Source organism: Sparus aurata, chromosome 14, assembly GCF_900880675.1.
Source record: "Sparus aurata chromosome 14, fSpaAur1.1, whole genome shotgun sequence".
Taxonomy (NCBI): domain Eukaryota; kingdom Metazoa; phylum Chordata; class Actinopteri; order Spariformes; family Sparidae; genus Sparus; species Sparus aurata.
Genome location: NC_044200.1, coordinates 14,942,774 through 14,970,407, shown reverse-complemented (window position 1 = coordinate 14,970,407; position 27,634 = coordinate 14,942,774). Strand labels below are relative to the sequence as shown.

Here is a 27,634-nt window from a genome sequence, read left to right as displayed (position 1 = left end):
GCCTTCATCAGTTTACAGTCAGAGAGGAGTAAAGAAAACAGACAAAATATTCACACAGAAGTAGCTGGAATCAGAGAGTTTTGACTTGAACAATGTCAAGCTGATTACCAGATTACCAAAGTGGTCAGCTGCCAACCACTCGATTAATCAGGATACACATCAGTATAGTCCAGCTGTCTGACAAGACTGGAATTCCGCTAAGAGAGAAAAGTTGGTCACTGATGTTGGCATTCAAATTTTTCAGCATCGAAAAGTTCAGATCTGTTGTAAAGAAACCTCAGTGCATCAAGATAAAACTTCTGATGGAAGGGAACGTTCGATCAGAAGGAGGCGACATCATAAACACTCCGCCTGTACTGTACGCATCATTTGCTCTTCATGTTTCCTGCAGTAAACTCTTGGAAGTCTTGCATGAGGTAATTTGAAAAGGATGAGAGCCTCGGACAACGACCTTTTATACACATTGAATGTTTTATTAAAAAAGAAGTTATAACAGTTTATTTTATACACAACTATTTATGAGGTTATAAGCCTATTAATAGAGAGCACTTTGTCTTTTTTTTGACAAGCATGCCCACTTCACAATGCAAAGAAAAAAACAAGAGAAGGAGGGCAGAGAGGGTGATAAAAATAAGACCAAGGATGGACTTTTTTCAAAAACAAAAAAATAAACCTTTTGACTTTTTAACCCTCAAGTTATCACACACTAGGTAACAAATACATAGTTTCTATAAAAAAACAAAAAAAAACAAAGCAAAACTGCTGTGTTCCATGCTGTGTGTGCCTGCTAAAACCCCTGATGGCAGCAGAAGGCCGACACAGGGCACAAATCCACACGAGCACAAGACAGAATGGGAGGTGTGCACCAAGCGAGCCTCGACTCCACACCAGAAGCATGCAAGTGCACTAGGAGACAGTCTACTCGTGTGTGTGTGTGTGTGTGTGTGTGTGTGTCTGGGGAGGGGGGGGTGATCTTACAGGATCAGGGTGCTGGCATTCTGCAGCTGTGCTGATAAAAGATCCTGTCCATGGATCAATGATGGGACAGTCCATTCGCTTAGCTGAGGCCCCTTCATCCTCATTGTATCCGGCAGGGTGTGTGTGTGTGTGTGTGTGTGTGTGTGGGGGGGGGGGGGGGGGAGTGTGTGAGTACGGTTGTGGGGCGATTGGCGCTGGACTGGACGTTCTGTGCAGGTTTTTGCAGTTAGAAATTTTGGGGCCTCCGATCAATCCCAGCATGTTAATGTGGTTGTTCTGGAGTCTGTTTTAATCCGTGGGTGGTTAAGACGTTGTTTTCTGTACAGTCTTAGAGCAGAAGAGGGAGAAAGCCAAAAGGAAAATTAAATAAAAGCACAATAAACATGTTTTTTTTTCCCCTTACTCCTTTACCAATAATTTAGAATTTAAGTTTGCAAAGGAAAGCATAATCATTCACTGGTTTGAGATTTTTCTTCAGTTCTTGACCTGAAAAGCAACAGCAGTAATTACTTCTCTTCACATTTACTAAGTAAGTGCGGGGAGTAAAAAAAGGAAAAGAAAAAGAGCATAGAAGAGGCCGCTGAAAATATCAAATGGTCGTCATGTTTACCAGAGCGACACCATGTCGGAGTACATAATCAATTTATTGCCCAGCAGATGCAAATAATGCTGCAAAACCAAAACATACGATTTTTTTCTTTTTTTCTTTAAAAAGACAGAAAATATCAATAGCTCCCTGTTGCACCACGGCATCTTAATGTGCTATTTCATTACAATTCTCGACTCGGATATACTGCTTTTTCAGCACTCAAGTACAATACTGCAAACATGTAAAGTAAAATGAGATTTCCTATATGAATTAATCAAAACAAAACAAAAGAGCTGAAGATCAAGTTGTCATCAGTGTGATCATTTAGCTGAACCAGTGGCGCCTGATGACCGAGATTAAAAAAAAAAAAAAGGAGGTCTCTTTAAAGGTGCAATATGTAAGAATCGGCCACCTGTTGAATTCATACTCAAAACAAATAGGAGGCAGCACAACAAAGTAAAAAGCTACCTTCTGCCAACTGTAGCTGCCGTCAGCTAGTTGGCTCAGACGGTCCGGAATGGGAGCTTGGAAGGACCAGAGAAGTTTAGATGTTTACACTGCTAGCACGAGATATTTAGACCAGGACCGGCTGTGGCTGGCTGTTAGCATGCCAACATGATTCGCAACACAATAAATGGAAGCCATTACGTCAAAACTGTCATTTCTTCACATTCTGTCGACAGTTTTTCAATCAAAATTCCTAAATATTGCACCTTTAACGAATAAATACACATTTATAGGCAGCTTGGGGAGAAAAACACAAGCCAATTGTGAGAGTGGGAGATCTACATACTATGTGCAGGTTTGTTCTGTCTGAACACTTTGAACACATGTAAAACATTCACGTAGCACACAAGTTAGCTCTGCAACAGTTAAAAATGGCTGCATCCTGCTTGAAGCTAACCCCCGAGCTAACATTCAAAAACATCCCCGGGGCTGAATGAAAGAAATCATTATCCCGTTACTCATTGGATAAATATCAGAAATTTTAAAAAACAAGTTGCTGAGGTGTCGCTGTTCTAAATCTGTCATTCAAATGCTGTGATAATTTTGAGATAACTTGTGTTGTTGGAGAAAATTCCGAACTCTTTGAACCACTTTTTTTTTTTTTGGGGCCATTTCTGTACAGTTAGATCTATCAGGCTCGCTACAGGTCACCTCACCATAGTTTGAAATCACTCACACTCATCTGTACAACTCTGAATCTGCAAGAAGAGGACAAGCAGGCATGTATCTTACATATAACCACAAAACAGACACTAACTAAAAAAATCAGATGAGCAATGAATGCTTTTTATCAGGTAAGTATACCAAACTAGCTAACTCTATCTGTAATACAGCCATATAGCATATGTGGTTTAGTTGAACACCCAGCAAAACTAACTATCCTGACATGTCAATAAACACAGTTCAACAAATATTTGCATGATTTCCATCCTTTTCGATACATCCCAGGTGAAAATGTGAATCACAATGCAAGATACAACCAAACTGTACGTCAAACCTGAGCATAAAAGTCTAACAATCCTACGTTAGCTCGAATTAACTCAAAGTCCTTCCTCTTCTCTGCGACCGAGTGAAAATGTAGATGTAAAAAAAAAAATAAAATAAAAGAAGAAATATCACAAAATTGCACAGGATCAAACTGCAGGAAGAGGAGCGTAAAAGTAGGATGAGTAAAAATAATGTGCTTCTCTAGTTTACGTTTGACCTTCATGGCTTTTTAGGAAACATGTTTTTGTTTTTGTGTGTGTGTGTGTGTGTGTGTGTTGTGTGTGGGGGGGTTTCTTCTTTTTGTGATGAGGCACGGAAGAGGGAGTTGAGATCACAGGTGATGAAGGTGACCTCCCGGAGTAGGATTCAGCTTTGAATCTCCACAATCTGCCACAAAGCAACCAGTGATTCTTACTGCAATGCAAGGTTTCTCTCTAGGTAGTTTGACTGCCATGTTCAAGCCTCGACAAGCAACACTCAGTCCAGTGTTTTGTTTTGTTTTGTTTTTTTGGGGGGGGGGGGGGGTTTCAACACTGAGTTCTCATGAGGCTACAGAGAGGTGTCTGTATCACTGTACAAGGTAGATGCTGTACATAAAAAGAAAGAAAAAAACAACAATCCAAACATGGTGACCCCCCCCCCCCCCCATAGGGCAAGAAAAATGTACAGGAAATATAGGGAGAAAAATAAATCAAAACTGTGATTGCCATCTCTTTTCCACGCTTCATGGATTTACATCTCAACCTGCCACAGTGAATCAACATCTCCTTTTTTGTCTTTTTTTAGGATAAGAAGTCAAATCTGTACACATGAAATTAAAGCTAAATTAAATCCCCTCAAAAAGGAAATTTGCTACAAGCCTAATTGTCATATAAAGGGGCTCTTATTTGAATCCTCCTGGTGGGCAGACATGAAGAGCGGGAGTCCAGTCGATGCAGTCGGGGGTAGATACCACAGGTCGGACCAATATGAAGGGCATGCATTGGAGCAAACTCCGGCTAAACAGTGGAATGTGAGGAGGACTACACACACCTGAATCTTTAATAAATCAAAAACTTTTTTTCTTCAGATCCACTCGATAACCATATGACCATTTTTTGTTGCTTTTTAGTAAAACTCCAACAGACTTTGGTTGCTGGTTTTTCGATAAAATTCACCACAATAGGTGGTAATTACATTCCGTGTCCAACTGGACAAGTTGCTCTTCAACATTAATACTATAATGAAGTTCGACGTGCCTCCCGTGAAATACGAGAATCGTACAATGGTCAGATGGTTAAGGGGTAGCTCTGGTCTATTTTCGGTTCCCATCATACCGAGTGAGTCTGACCACAACCTCCACAAATGCATCAGAGGAACAGCCATTTAGTTTTTTTATTATGCAGCCAGTGCCCGCTCCAAAAATCAACACCAAAAGCCCCCCCCCAACACGTCTTTGTCACCACATTGTCACTGACCCTGCACTGAGACATGCGCTTAATTAAATTGTTTTTGAAGACTTGACCTTATTGAGCATTTATTTTCGCACTGCGCGGCGGCGCATTGTAGACAGGCAGCTGCAGCAGCCCGGCAAAAGAGTAACACAAAAGTGAAGTAACATGTCTATGTGGTATCGAAACTAAATGAGAAAGACTTTTTTGTTTTTTTACATGTCTCAATCAATATGTTAAGAAAGATGTGCGAGGAAGCATTCAGGGTTGATTTATGAATGTCTACTGGCACTACACTTTTTTTCGTATCTTCGAGTGAGATTGTGCGCCTTAAAAATATTGTCTTGACTACGGGATAATATTGTAAAGCTGCACCCCCCCTCCCCCGGTGAGCGAGACCTACGCAGCTCTGCAGCGGAGCGACTAACAAAGAGTTGGTCAGAATCAATCGGCATCGTGGAAAAAGAAAGGAAATCAGGATTCAGGTCAAACTATATATTGTAGTATATATCATATATCTTAAAAAGTGAAGTTGGAAGTAAAGAAATGAGATGTTCACGGGGACTTTTTCTGCCTACGACTACATAACACACCTTAAAAATGCGGAGATGGCAATAGAGAACGTGAAAGCAATCGCGACACCTGTGCAGGGAGAAACAGCTACAGAATGGGAGGGGTGTCAAACACACCAAAGGCTAGATATCCATAAAAATCCTTGTTTAGTAGTAATAATAATAATAATAATAAAAAAATCAACTTGTTTAAATATGAATATTATAAGTCTGCTTTCTCATGGTTAGGAAATCAAATATAGTCTCTGTGGGGGGTTAAAGGAGGGGGGCGGGATGGGGGAGCCCTCCTATCACTACAACTCCATGTCCTGGGCCTCGTCTTCTGAGAAGTCAGACATGGAGCTTTCGGATGAAGAGTCGCCTGCCCCCTCTTCCTGCTCCTTCAGAGCCTCCTCTGTTGCATATTTCTGGATGTACTCTGCGGACGGAAAGATGGAGAGAAAGAGCGCATGGTCAGACAGGAAAAACTGAGACATAACAGTGATGAGGGTTACTTTTATTTTTGAATTTGGTAAAGTCTTTTTGCGGTGTCTAAGGGTGTATTCACACAGATCTGCACTCAGTTTCGGGACAAAATAAGTGTGATTTTAGCACGATTTCAACTAATGTATTTTCATCTGCCGGTGGTGAAATTTGTTCAGGAAGAGATCTTATAAAGCCAAATCATTTGCCTGCCATGTGTGCATGTCAGTGTGGTACTTTCGCAAATGAAAAGCTGTGAAAACTACCGTTGATTTACAGGCTAATGATACTAATACCGCTTTGTGACACCAAAGAACATAAATAACCACACGTATAAGCATTTAAGTGATGCATAAACCTCTGGCAGTCACTGGAGTTTAATGTCCACACACAAGTACAGACGATAATAGCCTAAACTGTCCAATCAATGAGTTACCCGTCAGTCTGTTTAACATGAAGTTTACTCATCATGTTCAAATTTTAAAAAGGTCAGTGTGACCAAGAACCAGATGAACTAAAAGACAACAATGCATACGTGTGAATACACCCTCAGAATCTAAAGGGATATGGAATGAATATGAATTCATTTTGATTAGATTCCAACCTTTGATTTTCTGCTTGTACTCCTCTGGCCGGTGAAGGTACATGGCAGCTGCGTCTCCATTCAGGGGGTCGATGGGGTTTGGGTAAGCCAGCAGCTGGGGCAAGAACGACTCAAAGATGTTGGTCAGATCTGGGGAAAGAAAAAAGATGACAGATTAGCGCCTGGCCAACTGGAAGAAATAAGTAATCACACTGTTATATAATCTAGTAATCATTTGATAGAATTCAATGTCGGGCTAACCGTTAATCTGAAGGAGGCTGATGGAGAAACGCCTTAACCAATATTTCTCCAACTATATGTCTAGAAACTAAATTTAAAAAATGCTGCCATTGGTCATAATCAATGTGGACTCATTTTAACCAGTGATGACCATGCAAAAAGGAACAAAGATGTCTGGTTTATATGCTGGCAACAAGACCACAAACGTAAAATCCTCAGTCTGACCCACAGAGTCTATGACCACACTAATCCCTTTCACTAGCTCCCTGCTAGCAGGCCTCAGCTTTCTCTCCGAGATGAGGCCTAGTAGTAAAGCCTGCAGTTCTGCTCTCCTCTCCTAGGTGTCATCAATGGGTCCGTTGATGTTGGGAAAACCAACACATCTCGACAGTCTATTGTACAGTATCATCATGTTTATCTGGTTTAATCAGCTGCTATTTTTCACCCCTTCTTTGAAGAGAATCATCACAGACAATATTTGGTTGATTGGCCTGTTTTTCCCACGGTTGTCCAATCTGATCTTCTTTCCTCAAACACTCAACATAACAAAAACTGCCGCATTTCACATGTGGGCAAGTAGCACAAATGTAATTCTCACAAGGGCTTGAGACAAAAGAAAAAAACACCTCTTTGACATCAATAAGCAAATCTTTTCCTCTTCATATCAAAAGACTGGAGCTAACCAGAGTTAAGCCTGATTCACATTGCTGAAACACCATTAAGGGTTTCAAAATTCTCCTCCACTGGTGAAACTAAATAGGTAGGGATGCTAAAACATCTGCTAGGCATATTACTGTGAAGCCATGTATACTGCTCAACAGCTTTCTTAGCCCTGTGGAGGAGCTGTAATGAGAAATGAATGGGGAATAGGGAGAAGGGCACAGGGAGCATGGAGAGCAGCAGAGAGACACAGTGACAGCGAGAGGAGCAACTGGGTGAGAAACAGCAAGTACAATTGCTGCCATCAGGACTATGTGAATATGTCTCTCACAGCTGACAGAGAGTAAATCATTCCTGTCGAAGGTGAATGTTTCATGACCTTGCTGGGTGAGGGTATTACCTCATTAGTGCTCACTTCTCCCGTCAATAAGTAAGTAGATTAGGACCAATTGTGCACCGCTGCCTAATGTAGCCACACTTGGTTGTCAACTTTCTGCCGTTGATGGCCTTGTGTCAAGTTCTTTCGCACATAATCACACAGACCCCGGCGGGGAAACTTAATACGAACACATACGCAGTGGGACGACTCACCATAAAGGGCTGTCCATGTCTGGTTGATGACATCTAAGCACACTGTCCCTGACCTGGGAAACCGAGAAGAAAACAGAGTTAGAAGGGTAAGGCCAAAGGTAATGTGTGTGCTGCGTGCGTCACAGCTCAGGAGCTATTATGTTTGATTATGTCAGCTGTTCCCACAACAGAGAAATAATACCTTTATATCCGATATCAATTGTGTTGCAGTGTCTTAAGGAGTGTTAAGGAGTGTTCAGGAGATTCTTGTCAAGCTTTGAAAATGTCATGTGACCAGGCCGGACATAGAAACTCTTTGCAATCAAATGATTCACATTCATATTACTTTTAGTAGACCAATGATACAGCAAGGTTTGAATAATGGAAGCCTGACAATCTCCAATAGTTTTCTACTCTTTTTAGTTGGCTGATAATGCTGTTAACAGCAGACCTTTACAGAGAATTTCAAGATATATTGATATAATTACAGTTTACCTTATAGACCAAATCACTGTGACAACGCTTTAACGAAAGCAGCCACTTTTGGGTACACAACTGGCGGCTGATTTGCACTGCGGCAATATGTGGGATCGACAAATTTGCTTATTTCTTGTTGACATTTTCAGCTCAAACGACAACATTTAAAGATTCGTGTTAAAACACAGTGGTCCCACCTATCTGCCATTTCTGCTGTTCTCATTTTGTGAAGTGTGTTGCTTTGCTAGTATCTCTGATAAACCAAACCTATCCAACAGTGTCAACTCTCCATCCTTCAGACTTTTGGGAATAACTTAAAGCTGCTGTAAGCATTATTTCCTTATTAAAATGAGTGTTGAATAGCTCTGTACTAAAGAAAGGGATTGCTTGCAGAATGGACAGGAAGATAAACAACTATTGTAATTGATTCTGTACATTATTTGCTTGTTCAATGTTGAATGTTGAATTAATGTAACATGGAACTTGGCCCAGTTTACCACTGATATTTCCTGGTGATAAATGTAAAGGTTTCTGACAACAACTGCTTAAATAAAGCATTAGTTTCGTCTTTAAATAAGGACTGTCCCGTTTTGGGAGGAGGCACTGGTTCAGCCTGTCCGTCAGGTCCTCCTAGAGACCAAGTGTGAGGGATGAAAGTCGCATATTTGTAGCTTTAATAAACTGGTAATTTATGGAAGCATTTCTTTGCATCTCAGAGTGTGGGGCTAGACTGCACAACTATCACTGGTGTGCATTCCTTCACTCTCTCCTCCCAGAGACCAACATTCATGGACCCCGTTCTTGACAGGATTTGGCCTCTTAGCAGTGGATTAACAGATCCAGAGAAACAAAGAGCTCCGCCAAGTTCAATATTTGTGTGATTTGCTGCCGTTTGCCAATAGTGCCAGAACTCATGGCTCAAAAAGTAAAAATGTAGCTCTTTAAAACTATTCCACTCCATAAAACAATAAATATATAATCCACATAATAAATCCCACCAGTGTTTATAGTTCACACCATGACATCTGTTTACATAAATAAATAAACAAATAAATATGCTTAATTGTCCACAGCGCCACGGCAGACCCAAAGAGAAAAGAGAAATCAGTGGAATCAATTTGAAATAAACTTACGCTTCGTCAATGTTGGGATGAAAAATCTTGTTCATGAATCCTGAAAAAGCAAAAGGCGGAAATGAGGATAGAGTACAACAGATCGAGTCTCTTATATATCTTCTTGGGATGGTGGAGCCCCTACCTATTGATGGCGACTTGAAGGGGTATTTGTCGGGAAGATCTACTCGCACCTTCCACACGCCTCCCTCGTACGGTGCTGTGCATGAGGAGAGGGGACACAATAATATAATGTCAGAACACTGCTGGGGACAGAGGAGAGACTTCTATTTCACTGAACATCATATTCCATCCTTCATGCACTCCAATGGATTTAAACACTGTAGGGTTATTTCAATTTCATGCACTCCTCTCTCCTCGGCACAGGAGCACAACAGAGAGAAGGCCACTGGAGAAATGAGCTACACACACCACTTTTCCCTTCGCCATTTTCTTTTATTTTATGCAGTAATGTATTTCAGCCCTGGAGAACTCTCTGCTTCCAAATCGCTTCATATAATACACCGACATCAAAGAGGAAGAGAATGAGATTGTGCGAGTGTGTGATGCTCTCCCAGAATAGCTGTGTGTAACAGGAACCTTATGTGCCATGCTGAAACTGAACGGCACCACAGATGACTGAAAACACACTTGTTGAGGATGAATGGTGGCGAGCGCGCGTGCAGTGCGTGAACACATGTGGACAGACAAAACCTGCCTTTTTTATTTGGCATAGTTTGGTTGCATCATAAACAGGGTCAAACACCCACTTCCTGTCTTTCACTGATGTGTAATTGGTGGTGGCTTTTACTGCCACAGATGTTGCGAACAGCATGCGAAAGGAGTATTTCCTGCTGATGGGGCCGCTCTCCTCATCCAAATTCCCCTCAAGCCCAGCTCCACTGTTTCTTACTTTGTCGCCTCAGGCCTGGTTTCAATCCATTTTATGTTCCTGGCCTGCTGTGACGAACCTCTTTTAATGTTCCTCACAAGAGAATGACTGAGATTCTTTTGCTGGCTGCCCTCGGGACAACTTCACTTCATGCTTTGTTAGCTAAAGATGAGATGTGGTCAGATTATCAATTTTTGACAACAATGTTGATCTGGTTTATCTTTTAGAACAAGTTAGAAATGTTAAACTTTTGGTCAGAGGTTATTAATGGATTCAGGATCAGGACGTGGCAGATACACCGATAATTGTTTCTTAATTTGTTTCAGATATCTTAGAACGTAGATGAGAAACACATTAATTAACCCCTGTGAGGACTCAGCCACAAATTAGGAAACCTGTTGAATCTGTCAGGAAACGTAAAAATCTCTGTAAATCAGAAAAGAGAAACACTTACTTCCTTGTGGTCCAAAAAACTTCACTACAAATTCATTGAGTCCGCTGAGGATGGTGACTTCATGCTTGCTCTCGATGCTGTAAGGTCGTTAAGGACATTTTCACAGACTGCATGCACATCAACAAACACAACCTAAAGGGGACTACAATAACGCACACTTCTTCAGTAATACTGTGTGAAAATGGAATTCAGGAGCAGATGTTGTTTCCAGTGTAACACACTGTCACATGCTTTGAGGTTAGGAGGACACAGGCTGACCTTTTTCCTCTCTGCATCGCCCTTTCATATCATACAGGCGAATGAAAATTAAAGAGAAAGATGATAGCTTTGGACAGATAATGAAAACAAATCAATGCAGGAAAATTACTCCCATATTCTGTTCTGACCCCTGGCCCTGGAGACTCACTTTCAATGACAATCGATAGCTTCATGCCAATTTGTCATTCTGCAAGTTAGATTAATATCCAAAGACTGAATGTCAAGTATGCAGGCCACTGATTCCGCAACAAAAAAATCATGTGCGCTCACAGCGGCCAGCAGATCATATTCACCCAGGCTTCAGGACCATGCAGGCCTCATTCCACCTGTCACTCTCTGGACATAAAGCACACGCCCCCACTGACAAACACAGCACAGGAGGCCATCTCCTTAAAAGAGAGCCTGAGACATTTATGTTGCTACCTGTTCTGCTGACAAAACCCAATGCACTCATCATGTTTTAACATTAGACTAAATACACAATAGAAAAAGGAAAATGAATCACCAAATATTTTGATATTTGACTGCTCTTTTCAATAATTTTCAAGCAAAAATGTCAAACACTTGAATACAAAGATTTGCTGCTTTTCCTAAATCAAGACTCCTTAGAAAGTTTTGGAAAGTTGGCGAAAAGAAGTAAATGGAAGATGTACATTTGAGCTTTGAGAATTTGTGATGAGAATTTCTCAATTGTTTTGACATTTTATAGACAAAACAGTTAATTGATTAATTGCAAAATGAATGTGCAGATTAATAGATAACAGTTGCTGCTCTGCTTATTATGGGAAGCTTGAAAACCAATAATTGCCTGCTTCCATTTAAGTCTTACATGCACGTAGTATTTCATAATTTGCATTGATGGAGATTCAAATTTATTTAAAACGAAACTACTTGAGATTCCTCAGTGGTCCATGGTCCAAATAGGAAATTGATCGAGACAATCAGAGAGAAGCAATTTGACTTGAGACATGATGACTCGCACTTGTCTGTGTTTATTTTGTTTTCTGTTTAGCTGGTGTAGTCTGGCTGTCTGTTTTTATTTATTTTAGTTTTTTTGGTTATTTGTGTGATTACGTTTATTTCAAAGAATCCCAATTGGCCAGTTTGATTCATTGCTGTACTTTTTGGATAAACTGGTCAATAATACAATTATTAGACAGGTTCTTATGCCTGCTATTTTGTGCCCAAGAAAAAATACTTGGAATATGCTTGAGACTTGGACTAACTGTCTTGAGATGTCCGATTATTACTTTAGGACAGATGCTTGGACCAACGACAGGGTAAGAGATGACTAATAAAAACATCACACTTTTGAATGACAAACTTTCAAATGGGGCGCAAGAGTCTCGGTACTTAAAAAAACACGACTCCACTGTTTAGAATAGGATCACAAAAACAGAAAAACACAATGATAATCACAAGCTAAACCTATTAACTTGCTGAGAACCTATATCATCCATCACAGGAGAAGTTTATTACGGTTAGTGGAGGAAATAATCACCCCTTGTTTTCCTCTGCGACTCCAGTTCGGACACAAAAGAACGTTAGCTTATTTTTATGCAGAGCATAATAAGGCAAATCTGACATTACAGCTATCTAATGTACACATGCTGTGATCATTTTTGATCCCCACTCTAACACAAATTCATCACAGGGAAATGATCTCCCTTTCATGTGAGAGGAGGGAAGAAGCACAGGAAATAAAACTGAGGCAGAGAGAGAGACTTGGAGAGAAAATAAACATGAGAAGAAAATGATCACAAAATGAAAGCCCGACAGAACACATTAGAGACAGACGGTACAGGAGATGGGATAAAAATCAGTTTTCCACGCCACATAGTAGCAGCTGGCTTGTCAATCATGATTGAGTGTGTATCCCATCAGCAGTGGCACTGACCCCCAAAGGGTTAAATCAAACTGGAGGTTATTTTAAGCTCTGGTGGAGTCTGCGAACTAAGAGCAGACTGAATCCCTGGCTTAGGCAAGGAAATGTGTCATTGTCAGACAGAAGAGGAACCTCTCGGTTCTGACTCGTGTTGGACTCAAAGAGGCTCTTTGATGCAAAGTCAGAGGCAGAATAAATGACCACAACACTTATCTGAAGCTTGCTAGCAAAACAACAATGACCCATACGTCATACGGAGACTCCTGTCGGACTGCGTGCATTTTGTTTACATGCAGTTCTACCCTTCACGTAAGGACATATACACCTAACCAGTAGTGAAACTACTTATGCGTGAGTGACTGTGTGTACAACCACACCAGAGAGGGAAGCAGCGCTGAGGAGGGGGATGGTATGCACTGTGTGTATTATGTTATAGAAGACGGCAGTGAGGTAGGGTGGGGGATAAGCTATTAATGGGGTTGAATCAACACTGATTATGCTGCTGGCTAATTGACATTGGCCCTACTGATGGAGGAGCCAGAGAGGAACAGGTCTGTACATAATTAGATTTTTTGCAGGTACCTTTTAGACATTTAGCTGATACTTATGGGTATGGGTTTATGAGTTACTGTGTAGCATGAGCTCATTTTACAGCCCAGCAAAATTACAAACAAATACTAATGCAAAAGATCAGGTCTTTTTGAATATATTCAGATCACATGCAAGAAGGGAGAAGCTAATATTGCACAGTTTGACTGTTACACAAGTTGCGCGCGCGCACACACACACACGCACGCACGCACACACCAAAAAAAAGAAAAGTAAGCAAATTAAAGTGCAGTCAAGAGTCACAAATAACCACGTCCACTAAACAGCAGTGACTGTGGTTTGAATAAGCACCTCCTACCTACTTCTACTACAGCTGCAAGTGAAGATTATTTTTATTGTCGATTAATTTGTCAATTATTTTCACGAATAGTCATTCAGAAAAATGGTGAAAAAATGTTGGTATGTGTTTTCCAAAGCCCAAGATGACTTCCTTGAATACACTACCAAAAATGAGTTAGGATTGGTATATGGTTGCATATATGGATATGCAGTAAAAGTCAAATTATTATCATCCTGGTTAAAACAGGCAAATAGTTATAACTGTACATTACTTTGCACTGCTAAACACCAAAAATGGAAAGATAAGATTGCTTTTATGTACCATCATAGACTGTATTAAATCTCAACCTATGATAACCACAAAAAGCATGGCAGTAGCATACACACACATCAGTCCATCTGATTCTTAATCAACAATTACTGGCTTTTACAACCACTTCAAAACTCTCACCCTGTCCTCTCATCTGTGTCTTGGTTTAAGGCCAACCCCAGAAACTATGAATTCACATTGCCAGTACTCTGGCCGTCTTCCATGTCATCATGACACAATGAGTCTAATCCACTGGCCTTTTGTTTAATACCATGAGACCCAAAGCTCCAAGCGCTCATTCCTTCCACCCAGTAAATAACTGCAAGTCGCTATCAACAACAGCTCCCTCCCCTTCATGAAGGAGTTTGGCCGTCTGTTAAAACAGAGGGGAGCTTGTGAATTTCTCAACTGTATGACGGGGTGGAAGATGTTTTGAGCTGTAGTTGACAAATAGCCGCTCAACCAGCCAAACAGAGAGAAGGAGAGAAGTGGACAGTCAGAAAATTGGGATGTAAAGATTACACCCACTGACTATGTGCTGCAGTGACTTTTAATGTCTGGACTGTTTAAACAGGTGGCAAGACACAACACATTGTAGTGTATGGCAATCTGGTTTCATTAACTCGCTGACTAGAACGCAAGACAGAAACTGGGTTGTGTGGTGTGTTTACATGCACATTAATATTGTGTTACCGTGCTGGGTTGTGTTGTGTGGGGCTGTGTTAACAATGACCTGAATATCATAAATTCAAACATATTAACCTGAAATGGCTGGAATGTATTAGATTGTATTAGACCTGAAATGTATTAGATTTTTCTAATACAAAGTATCCATAACTTATTAACCCAATTAAAAAGATATATACATTATTTTAAGTGGATGTTGATGAATCCATATATAGCCAGACATACCATCATCAATCAAGTAATGTGCCGCTAAACACACTATTTTTCATCCAACCAGGATTAAACCGTTTTCACAATTAACTCTGAACATTTTGATCAAGGTTATTCATTAACTTGTTCCCCATTCAGCCTAACAACTATGTGTCCATCCCCCCACCTTGGATTAGTATAGATAAGTCATAATCTGTGGATAGCACCAGGTCAATATCCTTTTACACACACACTTCTAATCTGATACACAGAGCCCAATCAATCCAGGAGAACGTACACTCACATCCTCACTGCTGTATCTCAGTCTGAAACTCACTCTGAAAGCCCTGTACTGTTAGAGCAACACGGTGACCTTCGTTAACACCATTTCACTGGACTACATTGTTCCGACTACAAAGTACTCTCTTTAAAAGATTTCAAAGTTTATCCAAACACTAAGGTCAACGTTTTCCTGATTTTAAACTCTATAAAGCACATTCAAAGTCTTAAGTGTAAAAATATGCAGTAAATAGCATTCACGGTTGTGGTCTAGACATGTCTTGTTTTTCTTTCTGGTCCCTTCAGGACACTATCCTTTTTTGACCCTGGATCAAAATATCCCATTCCTGACCGGTCTTCCAAGTATAGAAAACAAAACATGATGGGGAATCTTAAACTGCAGTCTGTCAAACAATGCGGTGTCAACCATCCTCGAATATTTCCCCTCTTTGGAGACAGAAGTTGTTGATCTGCTAAAAAGGAGGCACTGGTTAGCTTCAAAGCAGCTCCTTGTATCAGCTTTCTTTTGAGGAGAGGACAGGAAGGAAAAGCCCCAAAACCCCTTTGATCAACAGGATGATGTGATCATTTCTTTTAAAAATCAGGTATTAATTTCTTTCTTGTTTTTTTTTATTCATCTTCAATTTCTCAAAAACAGGTCAATCAATAAGGGCCAACACATTCTACAATAAACAACAGGCATCTCTTCAAATATTATACATCTGTATGTCTTATCCAAGACAGGCATGTATAATCAAATTCAAAAGGGACCAAACTGACTCTGCAGGCCAGTTCAGACTATTTACATTTCAACATACAATATGCTGACCACCTGCTGACACCTCCAGCTTCAAGTAATCCCTTTAAAGGGAAGGTACAGAGCCTCTGGGCAGACATGGCTGAAACAACAGGAAAGGCAGCAAATCAAATGATCCCATAGACATGAGGAGAGAGAGAGAAGTTACTGATAACAGTAGAGACATCGTGCAGAATTTCCAGTTATTAGTGGCATTAACCGGAGAAGAAGACTGAACTTAAGAAGAAGTCCTTGTGTTTCAGACAGGGAGAACAAAGTTATGAAGCCTGCCTGGAAAACACTAAAAGTCCATAACCCTCAAAAGCCAGCGGGGAAGAGGAACATTAAAAAGAGAGGGTAGAATAAGATTAGCCAAGACAGCAGAGGGCTGAAGCAGAAGAGAAAGGAGCAGGATAAGATGATAAAGAGACTGGTTGAAGAATAAAGTGAAAGAAACGTGAAAAGAACGATGCCAAAGGAGAGGCAGAGGGATAGTGATGCAGAGATAATGAGAGAAAAGAGTTCAGCCTAGTGAATGCTGATCCAGCCTGGCAGCCAGATCTGTGGATGTGAATGACATCATTGCTGTGGACCGCAGGCCAATGATGATTTTTGCTTTGTGTGTGGGATAAACCAGTGTCTGGACTTGACTTTACTGAGAAAATGGTCTAATAGTTAATAGTCTAACCGGATTCCCCAGTGATTGATAGGTTAATGTAAATACGAGATTTTTCGGGGGGGAAAGCGCTAATACATAAAAACAGCTACATAACACAGGTTTTGTTTTTAACACGGTGAAGATTAAGTGAAGAGTTGACAGAGCAGTAACTAAATCAAAGGCAGCATTATATAAAAAAAATGGTGTCATCTGTAATGACATATCAACACATCAGATATGATATGGGACAAAATTAACAGACATCGAGAAGAGTGGGGCCAAGTTAAGAGCCCTGTGGAACACCTTTATAGATAAACTGTGACTTAACGGACAGCATTTCATGTTAAGGTTTCCAATAAGAATTCCACATGGCTTAGGGACAGATTTTGAAAGACACAAAGAACAGGAAACACAGGTTTTGACATACACTGCTGGTGACCTGTTGACATAAAAGAGACTGTAACTTGGCAAGTTAAGAATTTTTCTGTATACAACCATAAACAAGGATGGAACGTTGCTTGTCTACTTTTGGTAAGACTTTGTACAGTAAGTATATTCAGAGAATGGAGGCTTTAAATTAGTCTACAACTAGGAAATGCAGCTTCAGTTTCAGGGAGGTGAAATGCCTTGCTGCATATTGATATAAGGCTCGGTTTTTGTTAGCGTAATAGTGTTGCCTCGAATAAAGGGACATCATGGATTGAAAGGGAATTTTTAACTGCAAAGGGATTGGGTGAAATTAATTTGATGGCAGAAGAACCACTGTAACCTTCACAGAGAGCAACTTGTTTAGGAGCACATCTTTCTTTTGAGTTGAGGAACTCAGAGTGGCGACCTCGCTTTCATTTTCTCCCACTCACACACAGATTGTAGTTACAATGTACAATCAAAGGCCTTGCAGATGAAAGGCAGGAAACATAGCATCTGTCCTCAGGGTGTAAGCAATGGGTAAGCTTCCTCCAACAAAAAGATACAAGTAGATTACCAAAAAGAAATGTACAAGCTTATATATGTAGTAAGAGAAAGTAGGCTTATCTTCTAAGACAGCAAGCTACATTTTGCAATAAGAAAATAAAACGGCCTTGTTTGGCTGAAGTACAGCAATGAAACTGGCAACAAAGTCAATACCAACATAACACCAACAACAAAGCCGTTTCTTCTTCCTGCTCAAAGCCCACACTGAGATGGAGCCTTATTAAAAGACATCCAGATGAAAATGAATTTTGCATGTGTAAGTATCAGACTGAGTGGAGGAGGGTTTCTGCTGCAGTATCTGCCAGTATGCACCATCATCTATACATGAGCATTGTTTCTTCTGAACTCTAGCCTGTGTGTAAATGTGCCTGGGTTCATTCTTGAAACTTTCTAATGTATTAGTGCACTGCATCCAGCCAAGCAGGATTACTGTGTGACCTCCACTACACTCAGAGGCCTGAAAACAGAGGCAGCTACTGTAGCACAGCAACCATCCTGCCACAGCAGGCAGAGCGAGTGATAGGCACGGTGTTGTTGCTGTGAGAGTAGGATTTAATCAGTTCAACACCAAACAAACACCGTTCTCCCCTGCAGCCATCACAGGCCAACCCCACTGACCCACTCCTCTACTCCTTCTCCCACTCTCTCTCTCTCTCTCTCTCCATCTCTCACACTGAGGCCAACATTTTCCCCTGCTGTTTACTTGGTTTTATTGCTCATTAAGATGGACTCTCTGCACTCAATTTTAATGCAGATTTGGAGCCTAAATGAACCATTTCAACCATCTGAAACCCCCTCAAACCCCAGTTCATTGAATCAGCAGTTAGATAATACATGCTGAAATAAAGGGAGGAAAATGAGAATGAAGCGGACAATAGTCCAAGTTTAACAGCAGCTCCCATTCATTCAATACCACATTTTCATTTTTCAATCCTGACGTTATCACAACAACTTCCTATAATATATCAACAAATCTGTTAATAATCAATCAAAATGAAGACAAATAGGAAAATAAAATCATAACGAAAATAAATAGGAAGTCCTTTAGGGCTACATACTAAAGTGTATCCAACAATCAATTCTATAAACTTAGCCAGCTACATTTGCGAGTATGCTACAAAGTAACACTGTTAGTGCAACAGAAGCCTTGACACACACTTTCGCTAAGGAAGCTTAAATTTACGTACAGCTGAAAAGTAGCTAATCATCAAGCCAGCCTGACAGATCTCAAAGGTCACAAATGTTGGCTTAGGGTTCTTTACATGTATGGTCACCAATAGTTAAACAGAGGTGCAACAGCAATAAGGTGTTATTAAATGTGTTGGTATGTCTTCTTTACTGATTTGGAAATTGTGGTGACCGCCACTGTACATATACAAGCTAATGCTATGCATGGTGCAAGTTATTCATGGATCCAAGTCTGATTTAGACAAGCTCTGCAACAACCTCTGCTCCTTAGCCTAGTTCGTTCCCTGTAAATGTAAGGCCTGGTTGTTCTTAGCTCTCCTGTGAGGCTAGGGGTTCCTGGCTGCTCATGACTGGACCTGGCTCACTCTGATTACTGAATAGAGGTGTACTGGTATCATAGTAAACGGGTGGTCATGCCAGCTGCTCTCGCTTTCCGTCCTTCTGCTCATATTCCACAAGAGACACGAGGGATCTCGCCTCTAGGTTTGTAGAGCTGACGAGGGGAACTAGGGTCTTAATAACCTGTACTACAACTGATTATACATATGCGATTGTTCCATGAGTTAACAAAAGTAATGAATTGGCCACACAGTGTGATCTAATCCTTTCAAAGCTAGGCTAAAATAGATTTGATAAAGTTCACGTTTACCAAGACTTAAGTAGAGCTATGTAGATTAACATTTAAAAACCAGGGCTGCAACCAACGGTTAATTTTATTGTCTCAATCAATTGTTTTCTCCATTAATCCATTAGTTGTTTGGTTAATGAAATGACCACAACTCTGAGATATTCAGTTTACTGTCATGTCAGGCGTAAAGAAACCTGAAAAATAATCACATTTAAGAAGCTAGAATCAGACAAATGAATTCATCTTAAAATACTGTATATTTGGAAGTCTATAAAGTCTATATACATTCGGCTTTCTTTAGGTTACATTTACTTACTTTAACGTCTGCTTTAAACACTATAAAATAATGCATGTGTGTTTAATGTTAACAGGATGTACTAGGGACTGTTTGTGTTTCTCCTTTACTGTACATCTATTTTGAAATATTGAATATGAATCAAGAACTATTGTTTCATCTCAAGCTCAGCTTAAGAGTGTGTTCTCAGAGCACCCCGCTCACTCCGACACATAAAGTATTTGAAATCTGATGGAGCACTTGTTGTCAGCATGTGCGGGCTGTGTGAAAGAAAACCTAGCAGCAGGTTTTACATATCAATGGACACATGGCCTCAAAGTCCAGACTCCCTCAAATCCACATGTAAATATCTGGTAGCTGTTAAGTGCTGCACTCACTGGATGGTGAATGGGAAGTAAATGAACTCTATGAATAACTCTCATATAGAATTTTAACATTTTTAACATAAAGACAAGGGATTACCAGCACTACTTATGAAGAAAATTACAAAAAGACCACATTGAAATTGATGTTATTGTGTAACAGGTAGCCAGAAATGTTGAACATTTATCTGGTTTCATCCACAAGGGTTATAAAAAGACTATAACCTACTTGCAGAACCTAGACATGTGTTAGCACAGATGTATACCATCCACCTCTGAAACCAAAACCCTTTGGGATAAACATTTTCAACCAACAACATACTAATGTTTTTGAAAATTCAGAAAAATGTAAAAGCTGTCTTTGAAATCCACAACCTGCACATACGGTGAAACAATATAAAGACCTACTTTTTAATTCTACCTTGCAAAAAAAGAAACAAAAGTACAAGTATGATGCCCAGTGGTCAAACAAAAGCTTAAATTAATACAGTCATTTAGCAATGAAGATTTGGTTTCCATTAAATACAGGCCTCAGTATACTATGTTAGCGGATGGCTACCTCCCTGTGTGAGAGCTGGAGCAACACAGTACTGCACAGGCTAAGTTCTTTGTCTTCTCTGGTGAGAGATGAGAGCCCACCCACTGCAATCAAACGCGAATCCTTCAGCTGCTCCTCCTCTCAGCCCTTCACTAAATCAACAGTCTATTTACGGCAATAGCACCGAGTCTCTGTGTGTGTATGCAAGCGTGTGAGCTCTGTGCATGCACACACAAACGAAATGATTATTAATGATCACGAAACTGAGCCAGGGCAGGAAAACAATGGCCTGAATCTGAGGCAACCGTTTAATGAGCAGAAATCTAACAGGCAAGATTTTCTGCTGTAGTTAAGACTAAAAAAAACCCAACTGAATTTCAACACTGACGATGTTGAGGAAACTGCTGAGAAACACGAATTTCACAGTAGTGACTGACAGACACGCGGCTAATTTTATCAACCTGATACAGACCCACAGAGGCAGATTACCAGATATAGGGTGTGGATAGTGTAGTTTGCACTTTTTTGATAAGGCTCCTTCGCTTCATACATAGAACACAACTGGTATCAGTGTCACCGGCACATTTTCCAGTGAATGACCGATCATGTAGCTAGCCTATCCTCACTCCTTCGATTTTCCACATTAAAGCAGCAGCGCACGTGAGTGGCTGCAGAGGCAGACCGGGCTTCCCAGTGCCAGAAAAAAAAAAATCATGCGAAACAAAGAGAGGAACTTCAGTCCATCTGTTTTTCTAAGGGAACTCAGCCATGCGTGCAGGAAGCTTCGCTGTTTGCACTGTGGGATTAACAGTGAGGGCCTCAAATCTCCTACTGTCAGAGATGCCTTGCTCCTGGACCCCCAAAACAGGACTGTCAATCAAGGTGGGGGCCCCATGACTAGAAGGGGGGCCTTGTCCAGAATGTAAAAGGTTACCTTATGTTCACTCATGGAGAAAAAAAGAGCAAGAGTAGGATAGGGATGGATGTTGTAGCTTGGATTTTTAAGAATACCTGCAGGAAGGCAGAGATGTATGTACACTGAGCTATCGCAGACAAAAAAAAAGCCAGAGAGAAGCAGAAAGCCTGGTATTTCTAAGCTTTTAGACTGACAGAATAAGACCAAAACAAATGACAAAAAGGGAGTAGAAGAAAACGGTTTTTGTCCCATACAATTACAGTCTTTCCAGCCCTGTTACCAAAGCATATGAATCTTATAACATACACTTTCTTTAACTGCGAACAAAACAAAACTGTTTAAATTTAGGTGCTATATTTTCCAGTTTTCCCAGGAGAGACACTAAATATATCTCAGTTCACCATACTGAAGTCCATACCATCACAGGCTGAGTATGTGCATTAGATAGGCCACTCCCTTCATTGTCTTATTGTTTGGGCTTCTTACTAGAGATTAAATATTAACCTTGAGCCACAATAAACACGGTTTACAAAGTGATAACCGGGCTTTAGGGTTAACGGTATGGTGATTGCCACCTGAAGCAAGCGGAAAATGCTCACATCACCAAACATACTGTAGGTTGCCATTCAAACAGTATGATTTAAAATTCTGTTTTGTGTTTTTGCCATATTTGCTGTCAGCATAATGCAAAATGGTCCAAAAGGCTTCCACATTTTCTGTAACCTTCTTAGCTTCTTTGTTTCTGCTACTGTAAAGATATTTCTATTACATCAGAACAACAAAGCATGCTATTAGTTATTGCAACTTCACCACCAGCCCAGAACTTTCCTCATTCTTGTCATCATGCTCCTATCCATTCAATCAATCTGAGTCAGAGAACTGCTGGCTCCTTCCCTACAGTGAACTGTGTCTAGTTGGTTCAATCCCGCAACAATAGCACTGGGTGCAGATTAGCTGCCCATGACTGTGTGACATGGTCTGACACAGCAGCGGGAGGTGGAGGTCACAGGGTCTTCTGTAAACGGGGAAACACAAAAGACTCCGCTGCTGATGCTGTCCGGATGTCATGTTACAAGGGCACAATGGGGCCGAAACACCAAGCGGAGAGCAGATAAAGCTCAGGATTGGTATTCCACTCAGAGAAGGGTGGAGGGACGGTGTGGGCAAGAGAGTGGGGGAGGACGTTAGAATAAGAAAAAAAGGAGGAGGTGGACACTGCCCCTAGAAGCCTACCCCCTGATTGTGGAAAAGTGAATAAATCAGGATTACTGAAGGCCAGGTACTGCTTCAACCGTCACTTCAGAGAAAAAAGGGATCCTTGAAGTAAACTTGAAAATGCAAACCCACCTTGAAAGGTGAAAAGATGAAGTACAAACGTCAGGGCGTCAACTGATTTGGAGTGGAATGATAAAGACCTATATACACTGGTAGTGATGCCAGGTATCATGATGGATACTGAACTGATGAAGCATGCAACACCCCTCCCAACAACTCCCCACAGTCTCAGATATAATTCACTGGTGGCCATGCTTCACAGAACTGCTATCCAATCACTTTCAGACCTTCCAGCAGCAACTGAAAGGTTGAAAAGTAGAGCTGAGAGGCAGTTTTGTTTACATAAATGTCCCAACATTCCTGCTCATGTAATGAGATTTCATATGTGAACAAATATACACCTCAGGTCTTCAGGCTCATGCTATCATAAGGATAAACAATAAGTGAGGAAATTGCAGCAGAGCCTAAAGAGGTGCATTGTCAAAGAGCTGAACAAAGTGAGGTACACTGCTGACAGAAACTCTGCCATTTAAGTTTACCTATATATTTTAACAGGGTATCTATTCATTTTATTACTAACTGAATTTCTTTACATTCACATCACAAAATGTGCTGTACGTGTGTTCACCTAAAGCCGTAAAATGATGAAAGGTTACACATCCAGCATCCGGTAATTATTCAGTATACATAGATTAAAATCATTTTTTATGGAAATCTCAAAATCTTTGTATTAATGCTCATTTAATAGATGACAGTTAAGATAAGCTTAATGATAAATATTTGCCTTCTTGAAGCGGAAAACATCTCTACACTCCATGAAAAACCTGATAATCCTGTATTGTAACATGCATCACTATTGTGACTGAAAAAAGATATACATTTATACAAACTATTCTTGACTAAAAACAGTGTTGTACTGATAGTTCTACATGTTTCCTTTTCTGTCCCATTCTTCTCTGCATTAGCATCCATAGCCCACGACAGGAGCTTGTGTTAGCATTCAAAAAACAGGCTTAGTCCTTTGTAATCTACCTGTGCTCAAATTCCAGCAGCTTACTGCTTGAAAGCATTTGTAAAGCAAGTAGACCAACGATGAATACATGCAAATAATAGTACGACTACCTACACAGTATGTGCAGTCAACCCCACACAACAGGCTGAATGTAAAGCACTTTGAAATGACACACTCTTGGACTCTTGTTCAAGAACACAATGTTCAAAAATGAAAGCAACATGTCCAAGAGCAAGACTGACTAACCAGTGGCCAAAAGCTAAGCAGGTAATTGGAGAAGAACCCTAATTTAAGGTTTAGGACTACAGTTTGGCAGGAACTGGACAATAAACAAGTTGCCACTCAGGACTATAAGTTTACAAAGGAAGGGTGTGAAAAAGTGCTGGACAGAGAAAACTGCAGTGTGAAGTCAGTGTAAACCAACACTTAATACCTTCTCCATGACTCTATCTCATTAAATAGTACAAAGAGTTCAAGCTACTGGTATGCAAACACAAGTTCTGTACATTTGGTGATAAACACAGGCTGCCATCCATCCATTGGCTTAGGACAAAGCTTAAGCCAAAAGACACTACATGCTGAGGTCATTCTGACATTCATTTTCATGAATCCCCTAATGGCCTCCGCTCTAGATTCTCAGCTCTCCGGTGGCCGCAGCAAATTAATGCGTGAGGGCTCTCAGTGTCAACACATAAGAAAGAAGCTGCTCCAGTCTAAAAGGTGGTGTTTGTTTCGGGTTTTGGTTTCATCAGGGTGAGACGCAAGGACAGGGAGCACAGACAGGAGGTTGTTACTGCTAGTTTTGCTCTGGGGACACAAAGATGAGGATGGAACTTTTTCCCAGAACACTGACCCAGAGCCCTCCCTACTTTCACCCAACAAAACGGCTTAGTCAGCAGTAAAAACCCATGAGCTGTGTAAGCCAGTAAATCTCAATTCTGTAGATCTACATTTAAACACACATGGCTGTCTTTCCCAACACTTGCTTACCACTGCTCAACTCACAGTATCGTAAAACACACACACAGGTCATTGTATGGGATTGAGCAGGTGGCATATGGCAAACCTGCTCTTGCCTGTCAGACCAGTAGCTCTCTAGCATGACTGCAATTGCCTACACATTAGTGGAGTCGAGTGGGGGGAGCACAAACTTGCTCAAACAAGCACCGTCGCTAGTTGGAAGGCGTAACAGAAGGCCATAGGCAACATGCCAAAATAAGAAAAGCAACGTTGCTGGCTGGCTGTTGATGTTTGTTCAAACATTGCAACCACATGTGGTACAGGTACAGGCCACTTTAATGTGATGGTATGCGGTAGGATGTATTATGAAATGCAGGATCAGTATTGCATAAGTCACATATGATGTGTGTATACAAGCAAATATGACAACAGCACATCAACTTTTCAATTCAAATAAAAAATGACAAAATCCAAGACTCTATGACTTATAAACTTTTCCTACTCAACCATTATTTTCAAGCCTGTTGGGGCAACTTCTCGTGATTTTGGTTTGTTTTGAGCAGCCCCGTTCTAGCCCCATATTTGACTAAGCTGCACTGCCATCCCATCAGCTGTTCTCAGTCCCTCCCTCTTGTGGTTTCCGGCTAGTAACAGGCTACCCAATCATTACGCTGGTTTCCACTGTGCTGGGACAAAAACAAAACTACTTATTCACACTGCTCTTCTCGAACATTGTATGGACTGGAAATTTGTTGCTAGGGCCCGTCCCGTGTCAGCCCCCCCGAGTGAAGTTCAACAAACAGATCAGCATTACAAAAGTAAACATGGTGAGAGACGACTTGAAAGACAGAGCCCACACTAAGGTGTTGCCTAAAAAGTTCAAGCATTCCACTGTGAAAACAACTGCAGGCCCATGACACCTGCTGTAGCTCTTAAGAAAACAGCTGCCATGCTCACTTACAATTACAACAGTCCTTAAAACAGCCAACAACCACTCTGACGTGATATAAGTTAGGGATTCCTATATATCTGCCTGCAAACACTGAAGTACAGTGAGACACACACAGATCAGGTGGCCATTTTGATGTTGAAATTAACCAGCAGCCTAGCCAGCCAGCTCAGTAGCGTTACAAGGTAACATTTCAAGTGGCAGATGCAATAACCCAATTAGTAAACTCCTTAGTGGGGCTACAAAGCAAAGCTAATGAGACCCACGGTGTTGAACGTGCTGTAATAACGGCAACGTTTTGACGAGAGTAGAACAAAAGACAGCAGCATTTCCAGTTGACGTTAGCCTTACGTTATGTAAACAAGCTCCTGTGTCAACGTGTAAAAGGGGCAGTTTGACTTAACTCCCCTGTCAACAACAGGCTGGACAAAGAAACCAAATTGCCACAAGGTGTTTCTAAATTCTACCGCTGCCAGGTCTATTGGTGGTGCAACACGATGAAAGACATTCCTGGAAAAGGAGAATAACGTTAGCGTGTGTTCGGCTGTTGCATTAATTTTCAAATATAGGCAGCAGGCTAAACAGCTAGCGTTGCTACAAATGTACAGAGTTGGGGGAAAAAATCGCTAGCAGGACATGGCAGCGATGTGATTAGCTAATACAGCTGTCCCGATAAGCGACTGAAGGTTCGCAGGACAGAAATAGCTAACACTTGGCTTTGCTAGCAAAATGTTGTTTACACAAAAAACACCAGTCATTCACAATGAAAGCTCTTTCTGCTTTGGGTCACCAAGATGACCAAAGCAGCATCAACAAATACGCTTTTCTCGCACCATATTACCACATACATCAGGACATAGCTGACTAAACAGCGATTGAGATACTGTTGTTTATGTTCAGAAAAGGATACAGTTTCACCACATCGGTATCCATTCGCCTTTTACCCGGACTTGGAGACGACATTTTTGCTATTTCCACCGCAGGGCACCAGTAAGTACGCTGAAAGCTAGCCTCCGAAACGCTAGACAGTCTAGCAAACCGTACTATCCGAAAGTTAACATTTGCCTTCGGAAATGTTCACCGCAAAACGTCTTCTCAGTTCAATGTCTCTCTGTCCTAATGAGTAGCTGTGCTAGCACTAGACCTCTGCTGTTCACTGCCTCTCAGCGTTCTGACCATGGTTCTGACAAGCTAGGATCACTCCGCGGAGGACGTCATCACCGTGCGACCAAACGTCACCACAAATGGCAGTGTTTGTAGTTTTATCTGGAAGGGCTTTGGTTCTGTTGTTTAAATTTCACGTTGAAGTGCGTTTTGACACCAGCTTCATTGATGACATCTATTTGGGAATTTGAAAGTTATATGAAAAGACAACAAGACATAGAAGAAGCTATTGCTATTGGTAATTCTTCAGGGATTTGCTATTAAAAAGGTTGCTCTCAATGCTGTGGCACTAGCTCTGCCTTGGTTTTGCCTGTCTTCCATGTTCTCTCACCAGAGGCAAGTGACACACCCAAATGTTGGTTGCCAGAATTTATACCTCAAAATGTCTGGCCACCGCTGTCCTTGAAGGAAAACATGATCCCAAACATACAAGCGGTATGACACAGATTTGTGATGTTTTGGGAGGGTTTAAGGGGGGAGTAACATGGCTAATCGCTGCTGTCTTTTCGTTGAATGAACAAATCATACTACAGAGTACTCTAAAAAAAAAATTTGTAAAATAGCATATAAATATAGCCTAATTAAGAGAACGTTTACAACCACAGCTAAAAAATATACCACCGCTTCAAGCACAGCCTCAGACCTGCTTTCATTCCTAAATGCCACAAGGCTACCATTCAGTGAAATAAGCATACCAATAATTTGTGGAAAAACAGACAAATAAAAGAAACACACAGTGTGTAACTCTCATTCCTCCCTGCCAAAGAGGCCAACATTTGTTGTTTTCTTTTTTCTTTTGGCTGCCAGTGACTGAGGCAACACACTGTATGGCAGCAAATGGAAAAGACGAGTTAATAATCCAGAATCACATTCATATGAAATCAATAAGGAACCCGCTAGTAACCGTGT

General features: G+C 40.9%; 1 protein-coding gene across 1 annotated transcript; it reads right to left on the bottom strand.

Annotated features, from left to right (window-relative positions):
- Positions 1–452: 452 nt before the first annotated feature.
- Positions 453–26,769, bottom strand: ube2h (ubiquitin-conjugating enzyme E2H (UBC8 homolog, yeast)). The gene is made up of 7 exons (XM_030439945.1): positions 26,472–26,769; positions 10,514–10,590; positions 9,313–9,387; positions 9,189–9,228; positions 7,600–7,652; positions 6,130–6,258; positions 453–5,481 (listed from the first exon to the last, which is right to left on the bottom strand). Exons 1-7 carry the CDS (start codon positions 26,522–26,524, stop codon positions 5,357–5,359), a joined length of 552 nt encoding a protein of 183 aa, XP_030295805.1. The 5' UTR covers positions 26,525–26,769; the 3' UTR covers positions 453–5,356.
- Between the last annotated feature and the right edge of the window lie 865 nt (positions 26,770–27,634).

Excerpts from the sequence above, each read along its gene's own strand:
- ube2h (XM_030439945.1), bottom strand. The coding sequence starts at position 26,524 with ATGTCGTCTCCAAGTCCGGGTAAAAGGCGAATGGATACCGATGTGGTG. Across the intron at positions 10,591-26,471 it reads GATACCGATGTGGTGAAACT|CATCGAGAGCAAGCATGAAG; the intron begins GTATCCTTTTCT and ends ACGACCTTACAG. Across the intron at positions 9,229-9,312 it reads CTTCAAGTCGCCATCAATAG|GATTCATGAACAAGATTTTT; the intron begins GTAGGGGCTCCA and ends TTGCTTTTTCAG.